Here is a 26962-nt window from a genome sequence, read left to right on the forward strand (position 1 = left end):
CGTCTGCTCCTCTGGAGTCATCCGCGGCTGAAATCGCTGCACGCCATTCATATTCAGGCAAGCTCAACCGTGCAGCCGATGCGCTCTCACGGCAGCCTTGCGTCCTGGAGCATGGAGACTCCACCCCGAGTCTGTTCAGCTGATATGGGCGCGATTCGGGGAAGCCCAGATCGATCTGTTGCTTCCCCCGAGATCGCTCATTGCCAGTTGTTCTTTCCCTGACCGAGCGCTCTCGGCACGGATGCACTGGCTTACAGCTGGCCTCGGGGCACGCGCAATACGCGTTTCCCCCAGTGAGCCTGCTCGCGCAGTTACTGTGCATGGTCAGGGAGGACGAGGAACAGGTTGCTGGTTGCGCCCCTCTGGCTCAACCGGACCTGGATGTCAGAGCTCTCCCTCGCGATAGCCCTCCCCTGGCAGTCCCTTCGAGAGAGCACCTACTCTCTCAGGGACAGGGCACCACCTGGCACCCTCGCCGATCTTTGGAGATTTTTAGACGCGAGGAAGACTTAGGTAACCTCCGATTGGTGGCTAATACCGTCACTCGGGCTAGAGCCCCCTCCCCGAGCGCGCCTATGCCCTGACGTGAAGTCTATTCACTGAATGGTGTGTCTCTCGCTGAGAAGACCCCCGTAATTTGCCAGATCAGCGTTGTGCTTTCTTTACGCCGAGAGAAGCTGGAGAGCAGGCTGTCGCCCTCCACACTCAAGGTTACGTGGCTGCCATCTCCGCTCTCATAACGCGGTGGCTGGCAGCACCGTGGGAACGCATAACCTCATCATCCGGTTCCTCAGGGGCGTTAAGCGAATTAATCCACCCCGCCCCCTCTCATGCCCTCTTAGGATCTCGCCCTCGCTACACAAGCCGCGTCAGATCCCTTCGATCCTCGACTCAGTATCTTTCTGTCCCTGAAGACAGCTCTGCTGGTCGCGTTGATATCGATCAGAGGGTCGGGGACCCGGAGGCATTTTTCGGTCAGTGACTCGTGCCTGTAATTGGGCTGGCTTCTCTCACGTCCTGAGACCCCGCCCGCGATATGTGCCCAAGGTTCCTACCACTCCGTTTTAATACGAGGTAGTGAGCCTGCAAGCGCTGCCCTCGGAGGAGGCAGACCCAGCCCTTCTTATGGTCCAGTTCGCGTTTTGCGTATTATCCGGACCGAACTCAGAGTTTAGATCATCTGAGCAGCTCTTCGTCTGTTATAGCGGTCGGCAGCAGGGAAGTGCCGTACCGAAATAAGTTCCCACTAGATTGTGGATGCCTTTCTTTCACTATCAGAGCCGAGATGAGCCGCGTCCCCCGAGAGCGCGTGCGCACTCCACTCGGAGCTTCGCATCCTCTCGAGCGCGCGCACGCGGCGCCCCTCTAACAGACTTCTGTAGAGCTGCGGGCTGGGTGACACCCAACACATTTGCAAGGTTTTACAATCTGCGAGTGGAGCCGGTTTCCTCAAGGGTATTAGGTAACCCTTGGTGATTGAGGAAACAATTCGGTAGGGTGTTGAAACACGCTTGCTGCGCCATTTTCCCTAACACGGAGATACGTGCGCCTTTTTATCTGTCAGTAAAGTTCCCCGTCAGGTGAGCCCTGCAGATTCCTCCGTGGCCCCCAGCACTGACTCAGCGGAGGAGTCACTTGCTGGCCCACTACGTTGTAGGTCTGCCCGCTGGTCAGCCCGCGTTTTGGGTAAAGGTGCCTGCTATGCGCGATCCCCACTAGGCGATCCCATATGCTTATTCCGCCACGGTTAAGTCCCCCCCCCTGGGCGGACCCGTGTCTTCCCTCCCCGCTAACCACTCTTTTGCTATGCGTACTCCCCCTTTTTAGGGCTAGTCCATATGTAAATTCTGCCATCTATCCCCCCTTGGGTAGCGGATGGCCTCCGCAGCGTCCTCCCTATCGGGATTGCACGCTTCCCAACGTACTGTCGTATTTTCCTAGAATTATCTAGATGCTCACGACTTCCCAAAAAATATATATAAATCCGTAAAACTTCTGTTGAAGTAGGATAAATTAGGGCCAGGGACACGTTGGAGGACCGCGCCCCCCATGATGTGGGTGCGTCACGCTTGCTTGACTATCTCCTCATCGGGGGTGTTGGTAAGGTGCAGTCATTATGGCGCTTTCAATGGGCTCCCAATGCGTGGATTTTACAATCAAATCCACTTATAGTGCTGAAGTTCCCCCCGAAGGGGAACGTTCGAGGTTACTAAAGTAACCCTTCGTTCCCCGAGGAGGGGAACGGAAGCACTATACTCCGTCGCCATAATGACTGTCCCTTAGCTGTTGAAAGTCTCTTCAGCTTAAAAAGGATAGCGTCTGCTGGCGCCAGGTGAGCTTATATACTCAGTTGATTGCTTATGCCGCTCACCTGCGCAGGCTTGCGCTGCCAATTCATTCTTAATTGGCCCGTTCAATACTCTTTCAGACGAGTAGCTTCTGAACCGAACCTCCCAATGCGTGGATTTTACAATCAAATCCACTTATAGTGCTTCCGTTCCCCTCCTCGGGGAACGAAGGGTTACTTTAGTAACCTCGAACGTTTTCTACAGCCAAGGTCTCTCTTTTAAGAAATAAAATATGTTTAAGTTGATGGCAGCAGCACAGTGACTTGTACTTTAGGTCTCACTATAGTATTACACAACTTCTCTTTTTCTTAATCTACATACCACAGGTCTGTCAGCAGATATGCTTCGTATACTGACAATCAGTTTTATTGTTTGTTCATCATGTTCTAACCACTTCTCTGCTATATACAGTTGAAGTCAGAATTATTAGCCCCCTGAATTATTAGACCCTGTTTATTTTTTCCCCAATTTCTGTTTAACAGAGAGAAGATTTGTTAGACACATTTCTAAACATAAAAGTTTTAATAACTCATCTCTAATAACTGATTTATTTTATCTTTGTCATGAAGACAATAAATAATATTTTACTAGATATTTTTCAAGACAATTCTATACAGCTTAACTAGGATAATTAGGTTAAATGGGCAGGTTAGGGTAATTAGGCAAGTTATTGTATATTGATGGTTTGTTCTGTAGACTACTAAAAAAAAGCTTAAAGGGGCTAATAATTTTGACCTTAAAATGGTGTTTAAAAAATTAAAAACTGCTTTTATTCTAGCCGAAATAATAAAAAAAAAGACTTTCTCCAGAAGAAAAAAATATTATTAGACATACTGTGAAAATGTCCTTGCCATGTTAAACATAATTTGGGAACTATTCAAAAAAGGAAAAAACAAAATCAAAGGGGGCTAATAATTCTGATTTCAACTGTATATATTTGGACATCGACACAATTCTAACATTTTTGGCCCTATACACCAACAAAATGGATTTGAAATGAAATGACCAAGTGCATGTGTTTACCTGCAGACTGTCAGCTTTAATTTGAGGGTATTTACATACAAATCAGGTGAATGTTGTAGTAATTACAAGAGTGTGCACATGTGCCTCCCCCTTGTTAAGGGTTCAAAAGTAATCAGACAATTGGCTTCTAAGCTGTTCCATGGCCAGGTGTGTGTTCTCTTATTATCCCAATTACAATGAGCAGATACTGCCTGTTTTTCCTCAAAATCAGGAAGGCCAGATTCTAAAAAAGCCTTCACAGTGCTGGAACAACATCCTATAGACAGATGAGATCAAGATCAACTTGTACCAAAGTGATGGGAAGAGAAGAGAATGGAGAAGGAAAGGAACTGCCTATGATCCTAAGAATTGAATATTGGTGATAGTAGTGACATGGTGTGGTCATGTGTGGCTGTCAATGGAACTGGTTCTCTTGTATTTAATGATGATCTGACTGCTGACAAAAGCAGCAGGATTAATTCTGAAGTATTTCAGGCAATAATTTCTGCTCATATTAAGCCAAATGCTTCAGAACTCATTGGACGGCTCTTCACAGTGCAGCTAGAGAATTACTCAAAGCATACTGCAAAAGGAACTAAAGAGTTTTTAAAGGGAACAAAGTGGAATGTTTTGCAATGGCCAAGTAAATCACCTGATCTGAATCCAATTAAGCTTGCATTTCACTTGCTGAAAACAAAACTGAAGGGAAAAATGCCCCAAGAACAAGCAGGGACTGAAGACTAATGTCTTCAGTAATGAAATCCAGTGCCTGGTGATGTGTATGCATTACAGTCTTCAGGCTGTAATTTACATAATTATTCTGTCCAATTACTTTTGGACCCTTAACAAGTGAGAGGCCCATATGCAAACTGTTGTAATTCCTATAGTGTGTGTATATATATATATATATATATATATATATATATATATATATATGTGTGTGTGTGTGTGTGTGTGTGTGTGTGTGTGTGTGTGTGTGTGTGTGTGTGTGTGTGTGTGTGTGTGTGTGTGTGTGTGTGTGTGTGTGTGTGTGTGTGTGTGTGTGTGTGTGTGTGTGTGTGTGTGTGTGTGTGTGTGTATAAACTGTAGGAATTACAACAGTTTGTATATATATATATATATATATATATATATATATATATATATATATATATATATATATATATATATATATATATATATATATATATACATACATATATATTGTAATTCCTACAGTTTATACACACACACACACACACACACACACACATATATATATATATATATATATATATATATATATATATATATATATATATACAGTTGAAGTCAGAATTATTAGACCCCCTTTGATTTTTTGATATATATATATATATATATATATATATATATATATATATATATATATATATATATATATATATATATATATATATATATACATACATATATATTGTAATTCCTACAGTTTATACACACACACACACACACACACACACACACATATATATATATATATATATATATATATATATATATATATATATATATATATATATATATATACAGTTGAAGTCAGAATTATTAGACCCCCTTTGATTTTTTGATATATATATATATATATATATATATATATATATATATATATATATATAGATATATATATATATATATATATATATATATATATCTATATATATATATATCTATATATATATATATATATATATATATATATATATATACATATTGTGTGTGTGTGTGTGTAATTTTATTCTGATATTTGTCACTTACGGATTATGAAAATTATTAAACATTCTACATATACAGTAGGGATCGAAAGTTTGGGCACTAGGGATATAACGCTATTGTAAATACCGTCATACCATAATAGCAATTTTTTTCGATATTACCGTAGTCGCATGACTAGGTAAAACTATAGGTCTCCTGAGAAAATTCGCTCAGGCGAATGAAGCGAACGGGAGGTAGCGGAAACTACAATTCCCATCAGCTCAGGCGTGGCCATCATCCTTTGCGGTCTGTTGTCGCTACAGATCCAGTAATGCGGAAATGGAGTGTGCTGCTAGTAGCGGGGAAGAAAAAGAGCTGGAAATGATCGAACCTAAGGCGGGTGTCGTACTGTAAAGCGCCGAGGGGGGGTTTAACGCGCATACTCGAGCGGTGTTGTCGTGCGCCTACTGAAGGGCGGGACGGATGGTGTGTCGCATCGCGGGGGCACTTTTGATCATTTTGGAAGGGCACTTTCTATCCAAGACTAAAAAGGGCATGTGCACTGCACAGGTTGAGCCCTATGTGTGCACGTGCCTGCAAATTGGGGAATACGACTAATAACAGTCTTGGGGACTGCAGAAACACAGCACACTGTTCAGATTGATGCAGACATTGACTTGTACCGCAAAGAGACCTCTATCTCACTCATGGCTTGTCCTCTCAAGTGGGGGAAAGACAATGCACAACGTTACCCACTGCTGTCAACCTGGGCCAAGTCATATCTCTGTCCCAGAAACCTCAGTCCCAAATGAGAGGGTTTTTTTCTGTTGCAGGGGACATTGTAAATGCCCAGAGATCCCAGCTTTTACCAGATTATAGTTATATGATAATTTTCCTTGAAACTTTATTTTTTTTACATGGTTTAATAATTTTTTGTTATTAAAATTGAAGTTCCTGTTTCAAAGCTTACAGATAGATGGCTCAATTGTATGTGATTGAAACTTTTGGCATTTTTTTGGAGTATTTTCATAAGTTTTGTTTTTCCTGTAAATGATTCAATAAATAACGTACCGTGACATTCATACCGAGGTATTACCGTACCGTGAAATTCTGATACCGTTACATCCCTATTGGGCACCCTAGGTAAAAATTTGTATTAATGTGCAAAAAGAAGCCAAGGAAAGATGGAACAATCTCCAAAAGGCATCAAATTACATATTAGACATTCTTTTAATATGTCAAAAAAAGTTAGATATCATTTCTATCACTTATACCTTCAAAATAACAGTAAACAAAAAAATGGCATCTACAAAAGTTTGGGTAGCCTGCAGAGTTTATATCTTGTACTGCCCCCTTTGGCAAGTATCACAGCTTGTAAACGCTTTTTGTAGCCAGCCAAGAGTCTTTCAATTCTTGTTTGAGGTATCTTTGCCCATTCTTCCTTACAAAAGTCTTCCAGTTCTTTGAGATTTCTGAGCTGTCTGTCATGCACTGCTCTTTTAAGGTCTTTCCATAGATTTTCAACTATGTTGAGGTCAGAAGATTGTGAAGGTCATGGCAAAACCTTCAGTTTACACCTTTTAATGTAATCCACTGTGGATTTTGAGGTGTGTTTAGGATCATTAAGCATTTGTAGAATCCATGCTCTGTTTAACTTCAGCTTTTTCACAGATAGCATCAAGGTACCATCCAAAATTTGCTGAAATTTTATTGAATCCATTTTTCCTTCTACTCGTGAAATGTTCCCTGTGCCACTGGCTGCAATACAACCCCAAAGCATGATTGATCCACCCCATGCTTAACAGTTGGACAAGGGTTATTTTCATTAAATTCACTGCCCTTTCTTCTCAAACATACCTTGGTTCAGTCCGGCCAAAAAGTTCTATTTTAACCTCATCAGTCCACAGAACATATTTCTAAAATGCATCAGGCTATATGTTCATTTTCACATGTTCATATGTTCAAATGCTGATTTTTGTGATGAGGATGAAGAAGAGGTTATCTTTTGATGACTCCTCTATGAAAACCATATTTGTACAAGTATCTCTTTATAGTGGAATAGTGTACCAGTTCCAGTGTCTGCCAGATCTTTCTGGAGGGATTATGCAGTCAAACGTGGGTTTTGACATGCTTTTCTCACAATCTTGTGAGCTGTTATGTCTGATATTTTTTTTGGTCTTCCAGATCTTGCTTTAACTTCAACTGTTCCCAATAACTGCCATTTCTTAACTATGTTCCGAACAGAGGACATTGGCATCTGAAAATGCTTTGCTATCTTCTTATATCCTTCTCCTGCTTTTGTGAGCATCAACTAATTTCAGTTTTAGTTTTCTAGACAACTGCTTAGAAGAACCCATGATGCTGACTGTTGGGGCAGGGTCAGATGAGTCTGCGCATTTAAAACCTTTTTTGAGATTGACATCACCTGGTCTTTCCAGACAATGAATGAGAACAATCCAAGACACTGTCAGGTCTCAGCTTTCCAAAGGGGGCAGTGCATGCTATAAACTCTGCAGGGTGCCCAAACTTTTGCAGACACGTTTTTTTTTTTTTTGTTTTTTTTACACTTTTTGAAAGTGTAAATGATGGAAATAAAAATATAACTTTTTTGACATATTAAAAGAATGTCTAATCTGTAATGTGGTGCCTTTTACAGATTTTTCCATCTTTTTCTTGGCTTCTTTATGCACATAATACAAAGTTTTTACCTGGGGTGCCCAAACTTTCCATCCTCACTGTATCTCAAAAATAAATTATTGTTTAATTTTAAGCTTTATTAGTTTGATTAATTTTGTGTATTGAAACTGGGGACCAATTGCGTAAGTTTAGAACATGCAACCACAATAATAGGGAAGATACTAACTTGACCGTTATCCAGAAATGATCATCAACACACTCCAGATGGATGGTGAACCACAAGGGTTATTGCTAAAAGGGCTGGAGAGGCATACTAGACTAGCCAGCATTACATAGCTGTACTTACTTTTTGTGCATTGAAAAGAAAAATGTAAAAGTGAATGCAGAATAAAATGAAATAAACCCTACTGCCCATCAATGATGTAGTTAAACTTAAAGGAATAGTTTATCCAAAAATAAAAAAGCTGTTATTCATTACTTATTCCAAACCCATAAGACCATCTTTAATTTTCAGAACACAAACTGAGATATTTTTGATGAAATCCAAGAGCCCATTGACAGACACTCTATAGGCAACAATCTCAACATTAAATTAATTACAATTAAATACAACAGAGGGAAAAATATGTACTCTGGTGTGCATTTCTGAGAACTGACAAATATGTCCTAGTAGGTAGATATTGCTGCATTATTTCTGTAATGCTATGGAGCGGTACTGCTGACTGCTTACCTCCATATGGCCAGCTTTTCCAGCGTTACTGGTTTTCTCACTATCTCATGGCACTAGACTTGGGAGGCAGAGCAGAGTAGACTAGGGTTCAAGTCTAATAAAGGACGGTTTCAGAAACCAAAAAAAAAAAAAAAAGACATAAGCGTAAGGTCATAGTAGATGCATGAATGTCTACTGTGGCCTTTCTCTGTTAGTATGGTTTTGAAAGACTGTCAGTTAGGTTTAGGAAAGGGGGTGGGTGGGTCAGATGATATCAAGCTGATTATGATCATTATCAAGCTATATTATGAATGACGACAAGCTGAGTGGCTTCTCTCATGGACAAGCATAAGAAGGATGTTAATATACGCAGAAATGTATGCAGTGGCTTCTGGTAGATTTATGAGAATGGCCCCAACGTATGAGAAAATGTGCCCAAACAGTTTACAAAAATGTAGCCCTGGCCACATATTTCTAATGAGTCTGCTCAAAACAGTTCATGTGTCATTAGGGATTCAATTGCAATGTTATTTGGCTACGAGAATACTTTTGTGCACACACACAATGAATAAAAAATAACAACAGTATTCAACAGTTTTTTTCTATTTAGAGTCAGTGTTTTTTGTTTCAAAAAGAGAAAATTGCGCAAAAGCGATTTTCATTTTTTGATGTGGACCACCCTTCTAATAGAATCGTAATGTGTGTATACTCCTGGCTTGCGTTGCATGTATTTACTTACTTTATCTGGAATATATATTGATGAAACTATTAACACAAGCCATTCAGCAGCACCTAGAGTACAACAGTAGAGCTAAAACTGCTTATTCTTTTATGCAACACCCCTACATTTAAAAGGAAAACATAAGAGTGATCTTAAGAAAAAGACCCTATAAGGTGTTTTATGGAATATTTTAAACTGACCAGTAGTTATGTTTTTTCTTTCCTTTATTTATTCATTTTTGACGCATAGTCACCTCATGAGTGATCGGAAAACTATTGTATTGGCAGCACACCATCTTTACCAGACTCGGGCAAACTCCACCTCTTCTTTCACTCCGCCCCAAGGCACCATTTGGCTCTCTTTGGACTAAGGTATTTGGCGGGCCTAAAAAGACCAGCCGCTGGCCTCAAGAAAGCCCTGCTTTGCCCCGATCAGTATTTGAGTATTAGGCCCTGTTTACAGTCAGGTCTTGATGCCTAATTCTGTTTTGTTGCCTATATCAGATTTTTTTTTTGTCTGTCCATTTACATGTTCTTTTAATTGTGACCCAAATCCGATTCATGTGTTTACACTTGCCATATGATTTATGATGTCACGCAAACGTAAAGGTGGGTTCTACCATCTGCGCCATGCTAAGAACACAATGTAAGAACACAATGTATGAAATTTTCTTGCTTTTAGCTTTGTGAAATATGTGAAGTTTGCCTAACTTTAAAATGATTTTGAGGCAGAGGAGGAGGATGTAAAGGGCTGTCATCGCAGCTTGCGTCTATGGTTCATATAGGGATCCTGCTCCTTCAACAGACAATAAACTGACTGTAGAAGTCTTTGCAAGTACATGTCAACTTGGGCACTAGCCCTAACCTCAACCTAATAGTCTGCTGATAAACTAATGAGAATTAGTTGGCATGTAGATGCAATGTAACTCAAATTCAACAAACGGACAATGAAAATAAAGTGTGACCCTTAATTCAAATAAATTTGTTCTTGTTCACATTAATTAATAAATTGTGGGTTAACATGAACTGACAATGAACAGCTTCATTAGACGTAGCTAATGTCACCAAAGATGAATAAATACTGTAAGGAATGTATGTTTATTGTTTATTCATGTTAGTGAATACATTAGCAAACATGAGCTAATAACCAATACATGAATCACTACAACCTCTTTCTGAATAAGATGCTTGAACATTGGTATAAGAAGTTTTAATTCAAACTATTTACATTTTAATTATATACAACAAATATAATTTGTTCTCTTTCATGAACTGTTTGTTTATTTTCCTTCATTGTCTTTAAATTATCTGCCACTGGGCAAATGAGATGAGAGGTCCAGATGAAAGCAGCCTCATCAGTCAGATATCTCAATGGTGAAGTGTAGTTATGAGATACCGCCAACTGATGCAATCCTTAAGGAAGGAAACTGCACTGGCCACTAGACCTATTTAAAACCCTCTGTCACAATCCCTCAGCTTTAAAATAAGGATAACGGTCAAGCTGCCTGTTTCGTCACATAAAATCCTTTCTCACAATTGGGTGGAAAATACACTAGCAAAACAGAACTTATATATGTTATTTCTATTAGAAAATAAATATCTCAAAGATTGAATTCAGATGTTACAATCAAAGTGCTTTTAAAGGAAAGAAACATAAAGTGTGTATCTGGAAGACACACTGTTTTCATGACACATAGTGTGTGGCTTAGAAAAATGCAGGAGAAACAGTGCTTCGAAGTACAGTATCTTCCTCATTTGATGCTATTGAGTAAAACCAGAGTACAGTTTGTGTGATATTATCAAGAGAAAGGCAATGTAAAGGTTAATGTCATGGAGAAACCTCTCTGTTTATTGGCTTAATATGTTTTAATAGCACTGTAAATTACAGAAATTCTTTGCCATTTATTATGTATTTTCAGAAGACAATTCTGTTTAACAAAATTTCACAAAATCCTTAAAACTATTAAAATTAGAGAATTAGAACTCAAAAAATAGTTTACATTTTCTGATTTACTAAATAAACACGTTGACAAGACTGTCAACATGATATTGAATGCTTATGTCGCCGTGTAATATATTTTATATCAAAACTTTCAAAATAAATAAATGCTTTAAAAAAATTGAATGAATAAAATTAAAAATGTTTTTGTAATAATCATTGATTAGTTTTATTCATAAATCAGCCGTAACTTGGAGTTGTTTGCAGGATTTTGCAATCACGTTTCCCAATCATGAACTCGGTAGTTGCTTAAGCTGCTAGGAAACATCTTGTTTATGTACATTACTCTCATTCCCCGAAGGAGGGAACGGAGACATTTATGACAAGTTGACCGGCTAGATTTCAATCGCTCTGTATAAAAACTAGCTCTCACAGGTGTATAAAAGGCTGCCTTTGAGAGTAGCTCATCAGACTACTCGCTGAAGAACCTACTGTAGCATTCAGCAGCGGATTCAGTCCCTGTGGCAGGGGGACATAAACAATTCCGTTCCCTTACGTACATAAACAAGGTTTATGTGCGTAACCAAGATGTTTCAAGATGATCGATTTGAAGACACTTATTGAGAGGCTGAACCCATTAATCATTTGGAGCGATCTGTGTCAGGCAAGTAGTTCGAACAGACAAGCATCACCCAAAGGCATAACTATCCAATGTCCCTGGCCCTAATAAGCTTGATAGGGAAAATAGTTTGGGAGGTTGTTCTCACCAGGATATGACAGAATAGATATGTCTGTAATCCAGAAAAGACTACGCAGATATGTCAAGAGGGTATAAGAGGCGCGTGAGACAGATTAACCCTCCTAGCGCTAGGTGACCAGGTCATGTTTCCCCACCGTCAGGCCATTTACAAGTTCAGTGAACGGAAATGGCTGCAATGTAACCCCGCAGTCTGTACACACTCAATCCATAGACTCCATTTCAGGGTCTAAGTTTGCCTTGTAGAGGGGGATCTTGTCTGGATAATGTTGTTAACCACCATCTGCTAGATCACCTAAGTCTTCCAGTTCGTGTCTGTGGACTATATATGGAGGTTCCAGAGAGCTGGACATGAGAGCCAGTTTGTGCCTCGTCCCTGAGAAAGAAGGTCCTTCCTCAGGGGAATCTACCATAGAGGGGCCGTTGTAAAGAGAGTGTACAGTTGTACATAAGATATTTCTGTTACTAGTTTAAAATGCATATTATCTAAATGTGTGAAGGTAGAGAATGTGTTTTCTTGACCCTGAAACACATTTTGAAATGTTTTTTTTTTTTTTATGAAGAATGAAATTAAATATTTTTTGATTTCAAGCTTTTTTTACTGACCGACCCAGTTCTAAACAAATTTAGCATATATTTATTTTAGTCTGAAAAAAAAAAAACACTTTGAGATGTTCTTCTTTAAAACTCTCACTCTCATTAAACTCGCACATTCATTATGTTAATGTTGATGCAATGCCTTAAATAAGATAAGAATGCTAACATTGTGGTATTACCATGATTTATTTCCTTGACATAATGCACCTTAACATGCTTTATCAGTTCCACATGTTTTAGTACTTCCATGACTAAACATAAGGCAAATGTAGATATACCAGGTTGCCAGAGTAAGACAGACATTTTAAAGTTTAATGTATGTTGGATTAGCAATAAAATAATTTCATTTGACAGCACACAAGAAGGAAAGTGTGGTGCTGAACAAGTATTTAGTGTTTTATTCCCAAGTTAAAACACCTGGCACCAAATACCACAGAGAAAAAAAAAAACGGAAGTTACTGCAATAGGAGAAACCACAGTGTTTCTTTCTTCATACAGTACAGTATACACTAAATAGGTTTGCACCTAAGAACTTGGAAGAAATGCAATAAACAACTTATTGTTTTATGTTCAGGAGCAAATGCTTGTTGTTTGGGATTTGCTGTCTATATGAGAGAGTTTTAGGAAGTACTTATTTCAAACCATTTTAATGACAGACGCTGAATCAGACATTTGATAATGACTAAACCAACGATGACATTCTTTTTTACGTGACTGCTTTACACTATACCGGTCAAAAGTTGTATAGTTTAAGTTGTCAGTACAATTTTTAAATGTTTTAAAATAAGTTTCTCTTGCTCACCAAGCCGGCATTTATTTCATTAAAAAATACAGTACAAATTATAAAATTGTGAAATGTTATTGCACTATAAAATAACTTCAAAAGTAGTTTATCATTTAATTTAATATTTTTTCCCAGTGATTTTAAAGATGAATTTTTTGCTTTATTACTCCAGTCTTCAGTCACATTATCCTTCAGAAATCACTCTAATATTAACTATAATAATAATAATAGTAATAATAATAATAATAATAATAATTATTATTATTATTATTAATGATAATAGTGATAAAAGCAATAATGACTGGAGTAATAATTTCACTTGAGACTGTATTCAATAAGAAAGTAGTTATTAAAAATAGTAATAAATATTTAACAATTTATTTACATCTAATAAATGCTTAATGAACGGAATAATTTTCTTTAAAAAAAAAAAAAAAAAAAAAAAACTGACCCCAAACTTTTGACCGGTAGTGTATGTGTGGTGAGATAATGGGTGAGCCCACATGTGAGGTAGTAAAAGTCTGGTGATTGTGGATGGTGGATTAGCAGACACTGTATCTGTGTCAATGATAGCCAGCTCTAGGGGAGAGGAAATGAATTATGACTGAAAAAAGTATTAACTCTGGAGGAAAGTAAAGGGAGTTACCATATTACTGGGTCAGGTCAGAACAAAGGACCATTTTTGACCATCTTATTTGGTTGGTTCATGCTAAAGTGAAAGTTTTATTGGTGGGATCAGGAAGGGGGGTTGTTTTTATCGCACGAAAAACACTGACCAGTTTGAAAACACCCACAAAGTTAGAAATTGGAGACTTTTTCTCTGCAAAGACCTCTTTCTCAAAGAATTCATTTGCAATGAGATGACTCATTTAATGATGAGGGTAGAGTTAGTTCCTCATCGATGCTTGCATGTGTTTTGGTATGAAACATAGACTGTGGATCTTATATGGTTGTTTAACCCCTAGACAGCAATCCATTGTGTAGTACGAACACTGCACCAATGGAATGTTACACCAGTTATACAGTGAAAACTACAGTGTGAAATCACGCAGTGTGAACGCAGCAGAAGCAGTGCTTTATTTTGTTAGCTATAACTCCTCCCCAAACTTCCCTGTATTTCAGATCAACAGATCATTGCAATGTTTTTTTTTTTTTAAGTAGAACTCATTTCACACAGTAGGGTTTTAAATTGGCAACATTTCTAGATATTCAGCATGCCTGATATCATTGGGCTCAGATTCACATGGCATGATTTTCACTTGCATGAAGGAGCACCGTTTCAACTTCAAGTTCTAGCATTTGTGAGCTAGTGAAATCAGGGCTAAAATTGCACAGTGGAGCACTCAGTTGACTTCAGAAAGGCTCCTACTTGGTCCTTATCACTTCTTACATGCATTTGGTTGTGAAACAGTTTGCGGAACAGACAGACTTGCCTGTGATTCTTCTTATTGTATTAGTGTATTTTGCAAGTAGGGTTAAAATCTCCTGTTGCCAGTCCGTCATCCAAAGTAAACTCGGAAGAAACTAATTTCTACCCCTGATAGACGTGTTGTGTGAAAACAATGGTGATCCAATGTCTTTAAAATTGAAAAAAGTGTGAACTTGGCATTAAGAAAGTTAGTCATTAAGTAAGTTTGGTAAAACAACTGAAAATGGTCAGTTTGGGATTTTAGTTTGCACTCGGTGTAAACATTTCTAAATGATGGTCAGTCTATGCCTTTATTTTTAGGTTCTCTGTTTTTCAGTTCTATTACTTGATAACTTGACCTTGGATTCTTTCATTTAACTAAATAAGTTAAGACACATGACGCTGGACAATTAAAGAATTAAGAAGCACACCCTTGTTGATGATTAGATTTAGACTCAATCCTAATAGTGTGAAGGGGTAGGGATAAAAAATATTCACCTATGAAACAAGACACCACTACACCCACACATACAATTGAAGTCATAATTATTAGCCCCTCTTTGATTTTTTTTCTTTTTTAAATATTTCAAAGATAGATGTGTTTAAAAAATATTCTCTGCAATAAACTGCAAATGGGGGCAAATAAGCAGGGGGGCTAATAATTCTGATTTCAATTGTATAATATATGCTATTGTTTAAACATTATACAAGGTTGGACATTTAAAAAGCTGATGGTGGATCGTATTTCAAGAAGACAAGTCAACGTTAGGCTTGCTGTAAAAAAACGAATTGCCTTTTCTGACTGGCTAACCTATTCTGTCAAGTAAGCATGGGATGATAACTTGTTTAAGGTTTACCATGGTATGGAAAAGTCAGGGTTTTAAAACTGCTACAATTTTCTGTTATGCTGTTCCTAAGCATGTACAGTAGTTTTTAAAAAGCAATAAAGAGAGCAATGATTTATTTGTACTGTTTAGCCTGACATGTTTACTGTTCCAAACTATAAGAAATGTTTCCTAAAATAAAATATATTGTGTTTGTTCAAAGGGTTTAAAAAAGTTGTTGTTTTTATTCAGACATTTAAAAAAGCTTATTTTAGAGCAGTGATCACAATACCATGAAACCATCATATTTTTATCCAAGGTTATCATACTGTCCAAAACTTATACCGGCCCATGTCTACTGTCAAAGTTATCAGGTATCAGAATTTAAAACATGTTTTGGGACTGTCATGCAGCAGTTAAATTAATTAAAAACATGTGTTTTATTGTGAATCAACTGGAATGGTGTTGTTTTTATTTGTATTTGTTTTTTTTCACACTGCTCAGAAACAAACTGATGCAGCATTAAAATTCATTTGAATTGTTTATGTTGGTTTAAGATTAACCCTGTTGGCATCATATCGCAGCAGTGATTTGGCTGTCCACATTTAAGCTGTTTTCAATCCTTTTTCAACAAGTGATTAGAATTAACACTGTGGTTTAATACACATTCAAGCAACACTGCTATTTTTATGCTAACATTAACCAAGAAATCTGGGATGATATTGAATTAACATCACATTGTAACATTGATTTAACAATACAATCGATTCACATAAATAGGTCATCGTTAATTAATGACAACTAAATGCAGCAACATGGATTCCGCATCAATTCTGATTTAATAACCACTATTATTACTAATGTATTTACTAATTATTGCTATTATATTTACTAGTAATAACTATTGTAATTAATTGATTGTATCTTTATGGTAGAAATAACCATGCTCGTATATGTTAAATCAGTATCAAAGTGTACTAGTGATTTTACCTTTTGTTGAAATGTCAACATTGTTTTATTATCAACACATATCAGTGCTGTACAAGGAGCTTACATTTAGACAAAAAAGCAAATGAAAGATTTTCCCCATGAAAATGCCTTAAGTAAATAAGTTATTAAATTGAATACAGAAACAAATATAAAATGGAAAACCTTTTACAAGCAGTTAACAATATTAATATTACATTTTCATGTTATGTTCAAATGCAGTAAACGGAGTAAAAAAGGTAAAACGTTAACACCTAGTTTAAATTGTGATGCATATCTTACTTTATGCTCATAAAACAAACTAAAGATAGTTCAAACATTTTTTTGAGTAAAATCTATTAAGAGTGAACATGAAAGGAACTTTTTAAGAACAAATTGAAGAACAAATTAAAAGTATTCCCTCTGTAAAAGTATTTCTTTCTTGTGTCTTGTGCAGATCTCAACACTTCAAAGAATCCATACGCTTTATCCATGAGTGTCGACTTAATGGAGGGGCATGTCTAGTTCATTGGTGGGTTCATTTGCTCTGTGGCATTATGGGTATTTTGATATGTGGTATTATTTGAGCCGTTTGTCTTAGTTTTACCATTATTAAACTGTAAAATCATGTGTGACTTGTTGCATTATTTTTTATTTTAACTTTAGCAGTAGCATTGGTTTGTTTATCAGGTCATTTAAATTGTCATCTCTCTTTTATTTTTATTGTTATTATTTTTACAGCTGTCTGTGTAAAATTAAAATTATGGATGTTTTCCTCATGACATATCATAATTGATGTTCAAACCCAACATAACAAGCCTCTTTCCTGCTCTAGTCTTGCTGGAGTGTCTCGGAGTACCACTGTGGTGGTGGCTTACCTCATGACAGTCACCAGCTATGGCTGGCAAGAGTGTCTTACTGCGGTGAAGGCTGTGCGCTCTTTTGTGGGCCCAAACTATGGCTTCCAGCAGCAGCTGCAGGAGTTTCAGATGAAACAGGTGTCAGAGGTAAAATAAACATTTATATAGATTCTGATATCCGGATCAATATTTACTATCTACAACATGTTTAACACTATATATTAGGATAACCTTCTGAATATTTGTAAAATGCTTTGTTTTACACAAAGATACTGATTTCAAGCAGTTACAGAATGTATATTTCTTTTGTGCACTCGAGGGGGGTGCAAAAAACATCTGGTAATCTGGAGGAAAAAATCCTAAACAAGTACTCATTTCCTGATGAGCCTATTGTTGCTTACCACTACCTCTGACACACAATACTGATAGATATCAGGAAACTATAGTCAAGGGGACATTTGGTCCAGTTGTCCAAGACAACATTAAAAGGATAGACATGCAAGTGGTGGCATCTTTAGGATGGCATTTACGAATTTTGAAAAAATCAGGATTAAATTTGAAAGGTCATCAAAATGTTACTTTATTGTAAGATTGGTAACATGGTTTAATATATACAGTCAAGCCACTAATTGCTCATGTTTATATCTGTAAATACATATATACATATATTCATTTTCTTTCATCAATCAATGCAGGGTCAGTGCAGGGAAATGAACCGCCAACTATTCCAGCATATCTTTTCACCCAGCGGATGCCCTTCCAGCTGCAACCCAGTACTGAGAAACACCCATTATTATTATTATTATTATTATTATTATTATTATTATTTTACCAGGAAAGACACATTGAAAATAAAATTCTCTTTTACAAGAGCGTCCTGGCCAATATAAGGCGCTATACAAGTCACATGAGTCACAGACAACAAACAAAAAACAATTACCAATTAACATGAATCACACATTGACAAACAAACTATTCAACACATCTACAAGCCTGTGTTTCAGTTTCTAAATCATTTATATTCTTTTTGAAAGCATTTAGTGAAATCAATTCTTTAAACTGCAACTTTGTAGATTATTCCATGTAAACGGTGCTCCATATTTAAAAGCCTTTTTTCATCTCAGTCCACACTTTAGAAACAGAGAGGAAATAAATATCCTGTGACCGAAGACCATAGCTATGGACAGTTTTTTTTTACAATTGTAATTCTGGAGGTATAATGGAAGTAAACCCAATATGGATTTGTAAACAAAGATATGCCAGTGCTTGGCATACTGACCAAGCAGACCAACCTACCCTAGTATAAAACACACAATGAGTAATATATATACAGTTGAAGTCAGAATTATTAGCCCCCTTTTGATTTTTATTTTCTTTTTTTAAATATTTCCCAAATGATTTTTAACAGAGCAATGAAATTTTCACAGTATGGCTGATAATATTTTTTCTTCTGGAGAAAGTCTTATTTGTTTTATTTCGGCTAGCAGTTTTTTTTAAAAAAAAAAAAACATTTTTGGGACAAAATTTTTAGCCCCTTTAAGCTAATTTTTTTTTCGATAATCTACAGAACAAACCAAACCGTTATACAATAACTTGACTAATTACCCTAACCTGCCTAGTTCACCTTATTAACCTAGTAAAGCCTTTTAATGTCACTTTAAGCTGTATAGAAGTGTCTTGAAAAATATCTAGTAAAATATTATTTACTGTCATCATGGAAAAGATCAAATAAATCAGTTATTACAAATAAGTTTTTAAAACTATTATGCTTAGAAATGTGCTGAAACAATCTTCCCAGAACAGAACAGAAATTGGGCTAAAAAATAAACAGGGGCGCTAATAATTCAGGGGGGCTAATAATTCTAACTTCAACTGTGTATATATATATATATATATATATATTAGCTGTGTTGTGTGGACTAATTCCTCAAATGGTTAGGTTTCAATTGCAAAAAAATGTGAAAACTGGCATTGACACATTCAAAAGATAATAAGATGATCTACAAAAGACATATTTGTGGAAAAAAAGTCAAAATTTGAATAATTTCTGGCTTGACTGTATATATTAATGGGCTTCTGGGCTTATCAACAGAAGACAGAATGAAAATACCTTCAAAAACCAAAAAAATATTTTGCAAAAGGACAAAAAAGAACCCATATGTGATTATATAACTGTGGATCATAAGCACACTGCAAAAACATTTTATGGAAAAGCGCCGGAGCCTTTGTTGATTCTGTACCGCATATCACACAGGAACATTTTGATTATCAAAAAAGTATTAAAAAAAATCGTAACGCCTAGTTTTATTATTCAGGTTAAGAGTATCAACATGTAATAAAAAGTCATTTAGTCTACAGTCATTTTCATGAATGCAGTCTTTTATCTTGCATCCCTGTTTGTTGCAAACTGTCCTAGAATGCATAGGAGAGAAAGTTTTAGAGAGAAAGAAAGAGGCTTAACTTCCACTGTTAAGTAAACAATTTTGCATTTAATAAGTGCTAAAAAGTCATGATCTTACTTTTTTGTTTGTCACACTATTGTCACAGTCATTTGACTTGGTTTTAAAGGCAGATCAGTCTGCAGTCTTAAGTGTTCTTACATGTGTATTCATGCTGTGAAGGTGTGAAGTGAGTCTTCCTGTTGCAGTTGTCCTCAGCTTTGCAGCCACAAACCAGAGCTGATGTGTGATCTTAAAGTGACTCTAAAAATGACTTAAACGTTTAGTTGAACTTCATATGAGGATGAAGGGGTAAAAATGAGTGCATAAGGGGAACTCAGATTTGATGGGGGACTTGCTGATATTGCAATAGATCAGCGCAGCACATCACGTGAATGTCATTACTGCTAGAAGCTTGCAACATATGCCTCTGAACAATGAAAATATGACTTTTAACTTTGTAAATTGTTTTTGTAATTGTAATTTAATAATAAGAGATTATTAAAGGGGATTCACTGTTTTACTCTAGTACTAGCAGTTTTTGTATTATGGTGGTTTTCAGATCAACTCATAAAGAAGTGCTTAAAAATACAAAATAATGATAATAAGGTGAAACTGAGATGAGACATTCATGTTCCATATAATTTCAAAGCAAAAGTCTGACCAGTAAATATGTGTGACTTTTACAGATTTTTAGTATACAGAAAGATGGGTTCACTTAATTTTTCCATTTACACTTACTTTCAAGTATTTAAAGTAGCCTACTGTATGTGTTTTTTTTTAGCTAATACTTCAGTTTATCTTAATTTTTATTAGTAGCAAAGCACTGGCAAAACACCTGAAAGAGTACCATCACTCAAAAAAAAAAAAAAAAAAAACAGCCTAGTGGTTAGCATGTCAACACGTAGCACCAAGGTAACCTCTCCCAGTAAAGGTGAAAACCCCTAAAAAATAATAATATATCATGATAAAATAATAATATAAATAAAAATAATTTGAATTGACACAGTTCCATGTTTTTGGTACAGCTTAATTTTATGTTCCATCATCTTAACTTTGAAAAAAAAAATTAAATTAAGTTAACCTCATCTATTTAAGATAGGACTACACAAAGGAATTGTGTGGAATCTAGCATTTATTACAGCAATTTCTACTTTTTGGCAGTATATTTTTAGTTTATAAAAGTATAGGCTACTACTGTATTTTAACCCTAACATGTGTAAAGGACTGGTTTAAATCCACTACTTTCTTTAGTTGCAGCTAATTCCAGCTTTAGGAAGCTGCTTACATGAGTAATATTGTATAAAGCAATATAAAACAAAGATGACTGTAATTTTAAAGTTTTAATAATGCGAGCATATTTTTAATGAATTAACATTGCACAGGTCATTACATTCAGTCACTTTCATTTTCTACACTGAAAGATCATCTGAAACTCTCTATCTTCTCCACTTCCACCTAGATCTGCTTGCAGATTCGTATTGATACAGCAGCAGCATGTCTTAAATGATCACAGCAGCTTGTCTTGTATTTACTGGCAACAGCCAGTCCACACTTGCTCTGCAAAGGATATACATAAAATACATTAACACCGCCTTATTAATTAACATGCTACCATTAATATATTAATTGTTTTTTCCCCAAAGTTGTAATTCCACCAAAATGCAAGGGAACTGATACTGTGAGATTTCATTGATTGTTCTTGCCTTTATTACTTTGCTCATTTCTGCTTCACGCATGAAAAACATGCAGCAGTGAAGAAACTCTGGAATTTATAATGCCCACTTCCAAATGTCAGTCTCTTTGCAGACTTCGGCCAGTCTCATAGTGAAAGCGCTTTGGATAGGTAACAGAAGAGAAGTGAAACACAGTGTTTGTCTCTGATCCTTTATAAGGCAAATAAACATTTGAATGCCCAATTTACTTTTACTTTTAATGTGTTAAAGATATAGTGCATGCCAATTTTGTTTTCCTAACATTATTTTTAAAATCTGAACCAAGAAACATCTTCTTTTCTGCTCTGGTCTGTGACACTCGGTTGTGTATGGAGGATATGGAAATGTAGAATTTTAGGGAAAAAGGGAAACAAAAATAGAAAAGAAAGGAAATTACTTTGGTAACACTTTACAATGAGGTTGTATAAGTAATGCATTTATTAACATGATCAAACAATGAACAGTACATTTATTACATTATTTATTCATTTGTTATTATTAGCTAATGCAAACAGAGTTGTTCATTGTTAGTTCACAAGCATGTATTTAGATTTTAATAATGCATTAGTAAATGCTGAACCATAATTAATAAATGATGTACATCTTTCATTTGATTTATTTATTTTCGAACAAAAATATGATACATAAAATCTTATTAACTAAAAGAAATACATTTCAACATGGTCGAAAATGGAGCGGGATGAAGCATAAGCTTATTATTATCCCACCCCATTACCACATACATTATTCGTTTATTACTTAAACTTATTTATTCTTTTACTTATCTCTTCTTTTTACATGAAACAAATTTGATCATTTTGGCATCTTTGAAGAATAAAATGTTTGATTCCATTTGTACCTTTTCATTTTGTAACATACACCCAAAGAAAAAAAAAAAGAAAAAAATACATAGTACTCCAAATAGACAAAATAAATAAAAAACAACAACAACAACAACAACAACAACAATCTAGTACTGCAAATAGCCATTAAAATTTCATCATACATTTCTCTTTTTATCATTTTTTGAATAACCTTCATCATTATATTCCTTTATTAATATATATTTATACAGTTTTTTAAAATTGATTAATATCCTGACGTTGTTTTAGAGTCTGATCTAGACTGTTCCATAGTTTTACACCATGTACAGACATACACAAACTTTTGAATGTTGTTCTTGTTTTCACCCTCCTAAAATTTAGTTCTTTTCTCAGGTTATATCCCCCTTGTCGTTCTTCGAAAAACTTTTGTATACATTTCGGAAGTAGTTTATTCCTAGCTTTCAACATAACCTTGTGCTGTTTTAAACTTAACCAAATCACTGAACTTAACTATCTTTAATTTAAAAAATAAAGGATTTGTATACTCGACATGCTCTATTAGTCGAATTACTTTTTTTCTGCATTGTACATATGGATCGTAAATTAGATTTATATGTATTCCCCCAAATTTCAACACAATAACTCAGGTATGGCAACATAAGTGTGTTATATAATATATACATTGAATTACCGTCCAGGATAAATCTTGCTTTATACACTATTGCTACAGTTTTTACCAACTTTAATATCACATTATTTATTTGCGGTTTCCAACTAATTTTATGATCCAATACAACACCAAGTAACTTAATTGCATACACTCTTTCTATAACTTCATTATCAATTTGTAAATCTATATTATAACTATTTTTTAATTTCCCAAATAACATTTTATCTATTAGTAAATACATTATCTAACATTAAATGAAACCATAAAGTGAGGTAACATTATAGCATTTAGATCAGATTCTGTACTAGGATGACAGTCTAGTTTTTATTTTTACTGGCAGTCACCGCAAATGGACTATATTTTAGCTGACAGTTTATTTGAAGTCTTAGTGATCCAGAAATGCTACTGCTTAAGTATGAGGATGTATAACATGTGCAAACATGTACGGCTGGCTTAGTCTAGTAAGGACAGTCTGACTGGAAACAAAACGGATGTCTGTCCTCCCACTCCATTCCAGCTGAGGCTCTAAACAGTGCTCAGTGCCAGGGATTTTCCATTGCCCTCGTTAAAACATGACATAGCTGCACTAGACTGCTTAAGACATTAATGAATGCTGAGGTGCTGCCTTTCTAATGTGTGATGCAGAGTTCTGTGGAAGTAGCCCACAGAGGTCAGGCTTATTAAAACATGGTGATGCTATTCCCAGAAGAAAACCCCAGATGGGATCCTTGGAAAAATGCTTATACACTATTCGACCACTCTTATGCTCACAGAGGAGTTCTGGTTTGGATAAAGAACATTTGCTCCATTTGTTCAGACCAAAAGTGAAACTGATTTGTGACAAATTAACTTTTAGACATTCCAGGAAACCTTTAATCGCTTCCAGTGAAGGCATTAATATGAGGCTTTTTTATTGTGCTAATATAAAGTTGTCACTGTAGTTTATTCATATCATATACTGTACCTGCATGAATATGATTGCGTTAACTGAGTCTTCTGAAACTGTAACGTCTCTGAGTATACTGCAAGTGTCAGTTTGATGACAGAGCAGGATATATATATATATAAACGCTCACTTTGCACTGCTCTCTCTGTCTCTTTCAGTATCAGGCATGGTTGCGGGCCAGCTATAGATCCAGCCCATTTAAAGACCAGGAACAGGTTGAAGCTTTACTGAGTCTGTTTGCAGAACAGCAGCAACAAGGACAACAAAATGATCCGGAGTGGATGAGCCAGGGCTCTCGCATCTATCCTCTGTCCTACAACCAATACAGTGCCTCGGGCAGCAACAGGTGAAAGCAGACTTGACCAGGTCTCCGCTGCCCACCAGATTTACACCCTGAAAGGACTAAAAGAGCATGTGTGGCAATTCCCACATGTGCAGATCATTTCAAAAGAGAGATCATAGAACACTTTAGATTACAGTCATGCTGATGTGAGCATTATGAAAACGGTAATAGCGAGTTCATTAACCATTGATCACTCAAAGAGTATTTTTTCCTTTATAAGTTGTTGGAATCTGATAGAGTTAGTCGCCAGCATTGCTGTATTTTTAAAAAAACGCATCCCCCACTGCTCTACCTCCAAAATGATAAGGATGCCTTTAGATCTTTTAGTTGTCCGACATTAGATTGATAATAGATCAGTGCTAAAATGCTCTAAGCGCATAAATTGCTTTATAAAATGCAGTATTTGGACCGCTAATGTGTAATTTATGCTTTGTATTTCATATACTGTATATTGTACTGTTGGTCTCTCTTGGCATAAAACGTGGCAATAAAGTAATAAAACAATTTAAAAGTGATATCTACACTTGACTTGCTCAATTTAGTCAAGTTTTATAATAATAAAGTAAGACAAAACCTTCTGCAGGATATGTTGCTGTAACTCTGTCAACCTAAGAACCACAGTTTATATAGTTTATATATGTGTTGAATATCTCGTACAGTTAAGAATTAAGAACGATACAGTAGCCTCTTCATGGAGAATTGCATACATACATTTTTCCCACTGCAGCATTAGCACTTCCATTTTCAGTTCTTAATAACATTTACGGGGAGAATTTCAGGATATAATTAAACATTTTTTTATTTGACAGCTAAAATTCCCAAAGACCATTTTAAAAGAATAACTATTCAAGTAAAAACACTATTGATATGGATCGTATAAACACATGTAATGTCCTAACAACACTTTAGTTAACCTAACGATATGTTGACTTTAATTGTAAAAACTAATTCTTACTATGCAATTGTTTTAAAATTTGCATACTGTGCATTTCTTATTCAGAAAACATAATTATTTTTGTATGTGTACCGTTTCCCTATCATTCCTAACATTTCCTAACATCAGACTCTTGGATAAAATGTTTTTTTTTTTTTTTTGAATAATTTGTGATGTGCTGATTTTTTGGGAGGCTATTTGTGCTGAAAGTGGAAGCCGTGATTAGGTTGAGGATTGGTCTACAAAGTTTGGTACAATTGACTGTGTTAGAGAATGAATGAATGAATGAATGAATGAATGAATGAATGAATGAATGAATGAATGGATTGATGAATGAATGAATGGTGACACACTTAGTTGGCCTTTTAAGGCAAATTTTGGATGGTTTTATCAATTAATCCATGCAATGTCATAGTTTATGCAAATTTTTGGGTTTGGTTGTTTATTTATGGCACTTTGTGTTTATGTTGCAATTAAAGTTAGCTAATTAGATTGTTGTTTGCATTTTTTTGCCTATCTACTTCACACTGCTTTGAATGAGAAAGAATGGGTTACAGTATTTTGCTCCTGCAGCTTCCTCTCACACCACCTTCAAGTGAGAACTCCTTCACGACGACCACTACCTGTGCTCATATCCTCTAACACACCATCAGCCTGCAACCTCACCTTTCCCAGATCCGCTTTTCATGGTTTCTACATAATAAACTTCCTGACAGCAGGTTAGACGTGGCTTTGACATGAGCCATTAACTATTTTTGAACATGCCACCACAGTCAGGCTTTATTTGACACAATAACATTTGTAATCTGATGATGCAGAACAATAATTTAGGCCATGGTATAGGGAAAAATTTTGTGAATGTCTTTACAATTCTTTTTATGAATATATTTTAATACAACTGAATGGCATTTTCTCTTTGGAGATTATAAAATAATAGCTGAAATATCCTAATTAGTTACTGTGTGTATCTTCCATTAGTTTAGGTACAATTGTTCATAAAGGCCAGTATAATAAAATTAACTCTTTGCTATACCTTTTCTAAATGTCACGATGTATCACACAGAAAAGCAGAAAAAGGAAAACATAATTACAAAAAGTTCAAATTTATCCTTTTAATAGCGTTGACAGTGTTTGTGTATTGATGCTTGAGCTCCAGTAAAGAGCTGCGGGTGCTTAAGGAGTTACAGATTTGAAAAAGAAAAACAGCTGGAAATGAACCCTAAACTATAGAACCAGTAAGTAAATAATAATAAAGAGTCAGAATTATTAGCCCCCCCCCCCCCTTTGATTTTTTTTTTTCTTTTTAAATATTTCCCAAATGATGTTTAACAGAGCAAAGAAATTTTCAAAGTATGTCTGATAATATTTTTTTTTCTGGAGAAAGTCTGAATTGTTTTATTTTGGCTAGAATAAAAGCAGTTTTAAGATTTTTAAAAGCCATTTTAAGAACAAAATTATTAGCCCCTCAAGCTAAATTTTAAGCTACACTGTAAAAAAAAATATGACAAAATGTCATGACAACAAATGCTTTTATATAACTTTGACTTAATATATTACCCAGATTTCAGTTTTTTTCTCATGTAACGTTTAAAATGTTTTAATCAGTTTAACTGATTTAAGGTGGTTCATTTCGCTTTGATGACCTCTAAAATTAATTATGTGCCCCCTAAATAAGGGACTAAGCCAAAGGCGAATGAATGAACTAAAAACTGATGACTATGTTCATTTGATTTAATGAAAAAAATGTAAGACTTTTAAAAACCGGGCATCTCGGTCGCGCAGTGGGTCGCACGATCGCCTCACAGCAATAAGATCACTGGTTTGAGCC

At 35.9% G+C, this 26962-nt stretch overlaps 1 protein-coding gene across 1 annotated transcript in view; it reads left to right on the top strand.

Moving 5' to 3' along the window:
* dusp22a (dual specificity phosphatase 22a) overlaps positions 1-24711 on the top strand; it is a 54232-nt gene extending 29521 nt beyond the window's left edge. Inside the window, 3 exon segments of the mRNA NM_001002514.1 lie at positions 16862-16936; positions 17240-17411; positions 24016-24711. Of these exon segments, the coding sequence (NP_001002514.1) occupies positions 16862-16936; positions 17240-17411; positions 24016-24207 (439 nt within the window). The 3' untranslated portion in view covers positions 24208-24711.
* The last annotated feature ends 2251 nt before the right edge of the window (positions 24712-26962 follow it).

Source organism: Danio rerio, chromosome 18 (assembly GCF_052040795.2).
Source record: "Danio rerio strain M-AB ecotype USA chromosome 18, GRCz13ab, whole genome shotgun sequence".
In the NCBI taxonomy this organism is placed as follows: domain Eukaryota; kingdom Metazoa; phylum Chordata; class Actinopteri; order Cypriniformes; family Danionidae; genus Danio; species Danio rerio.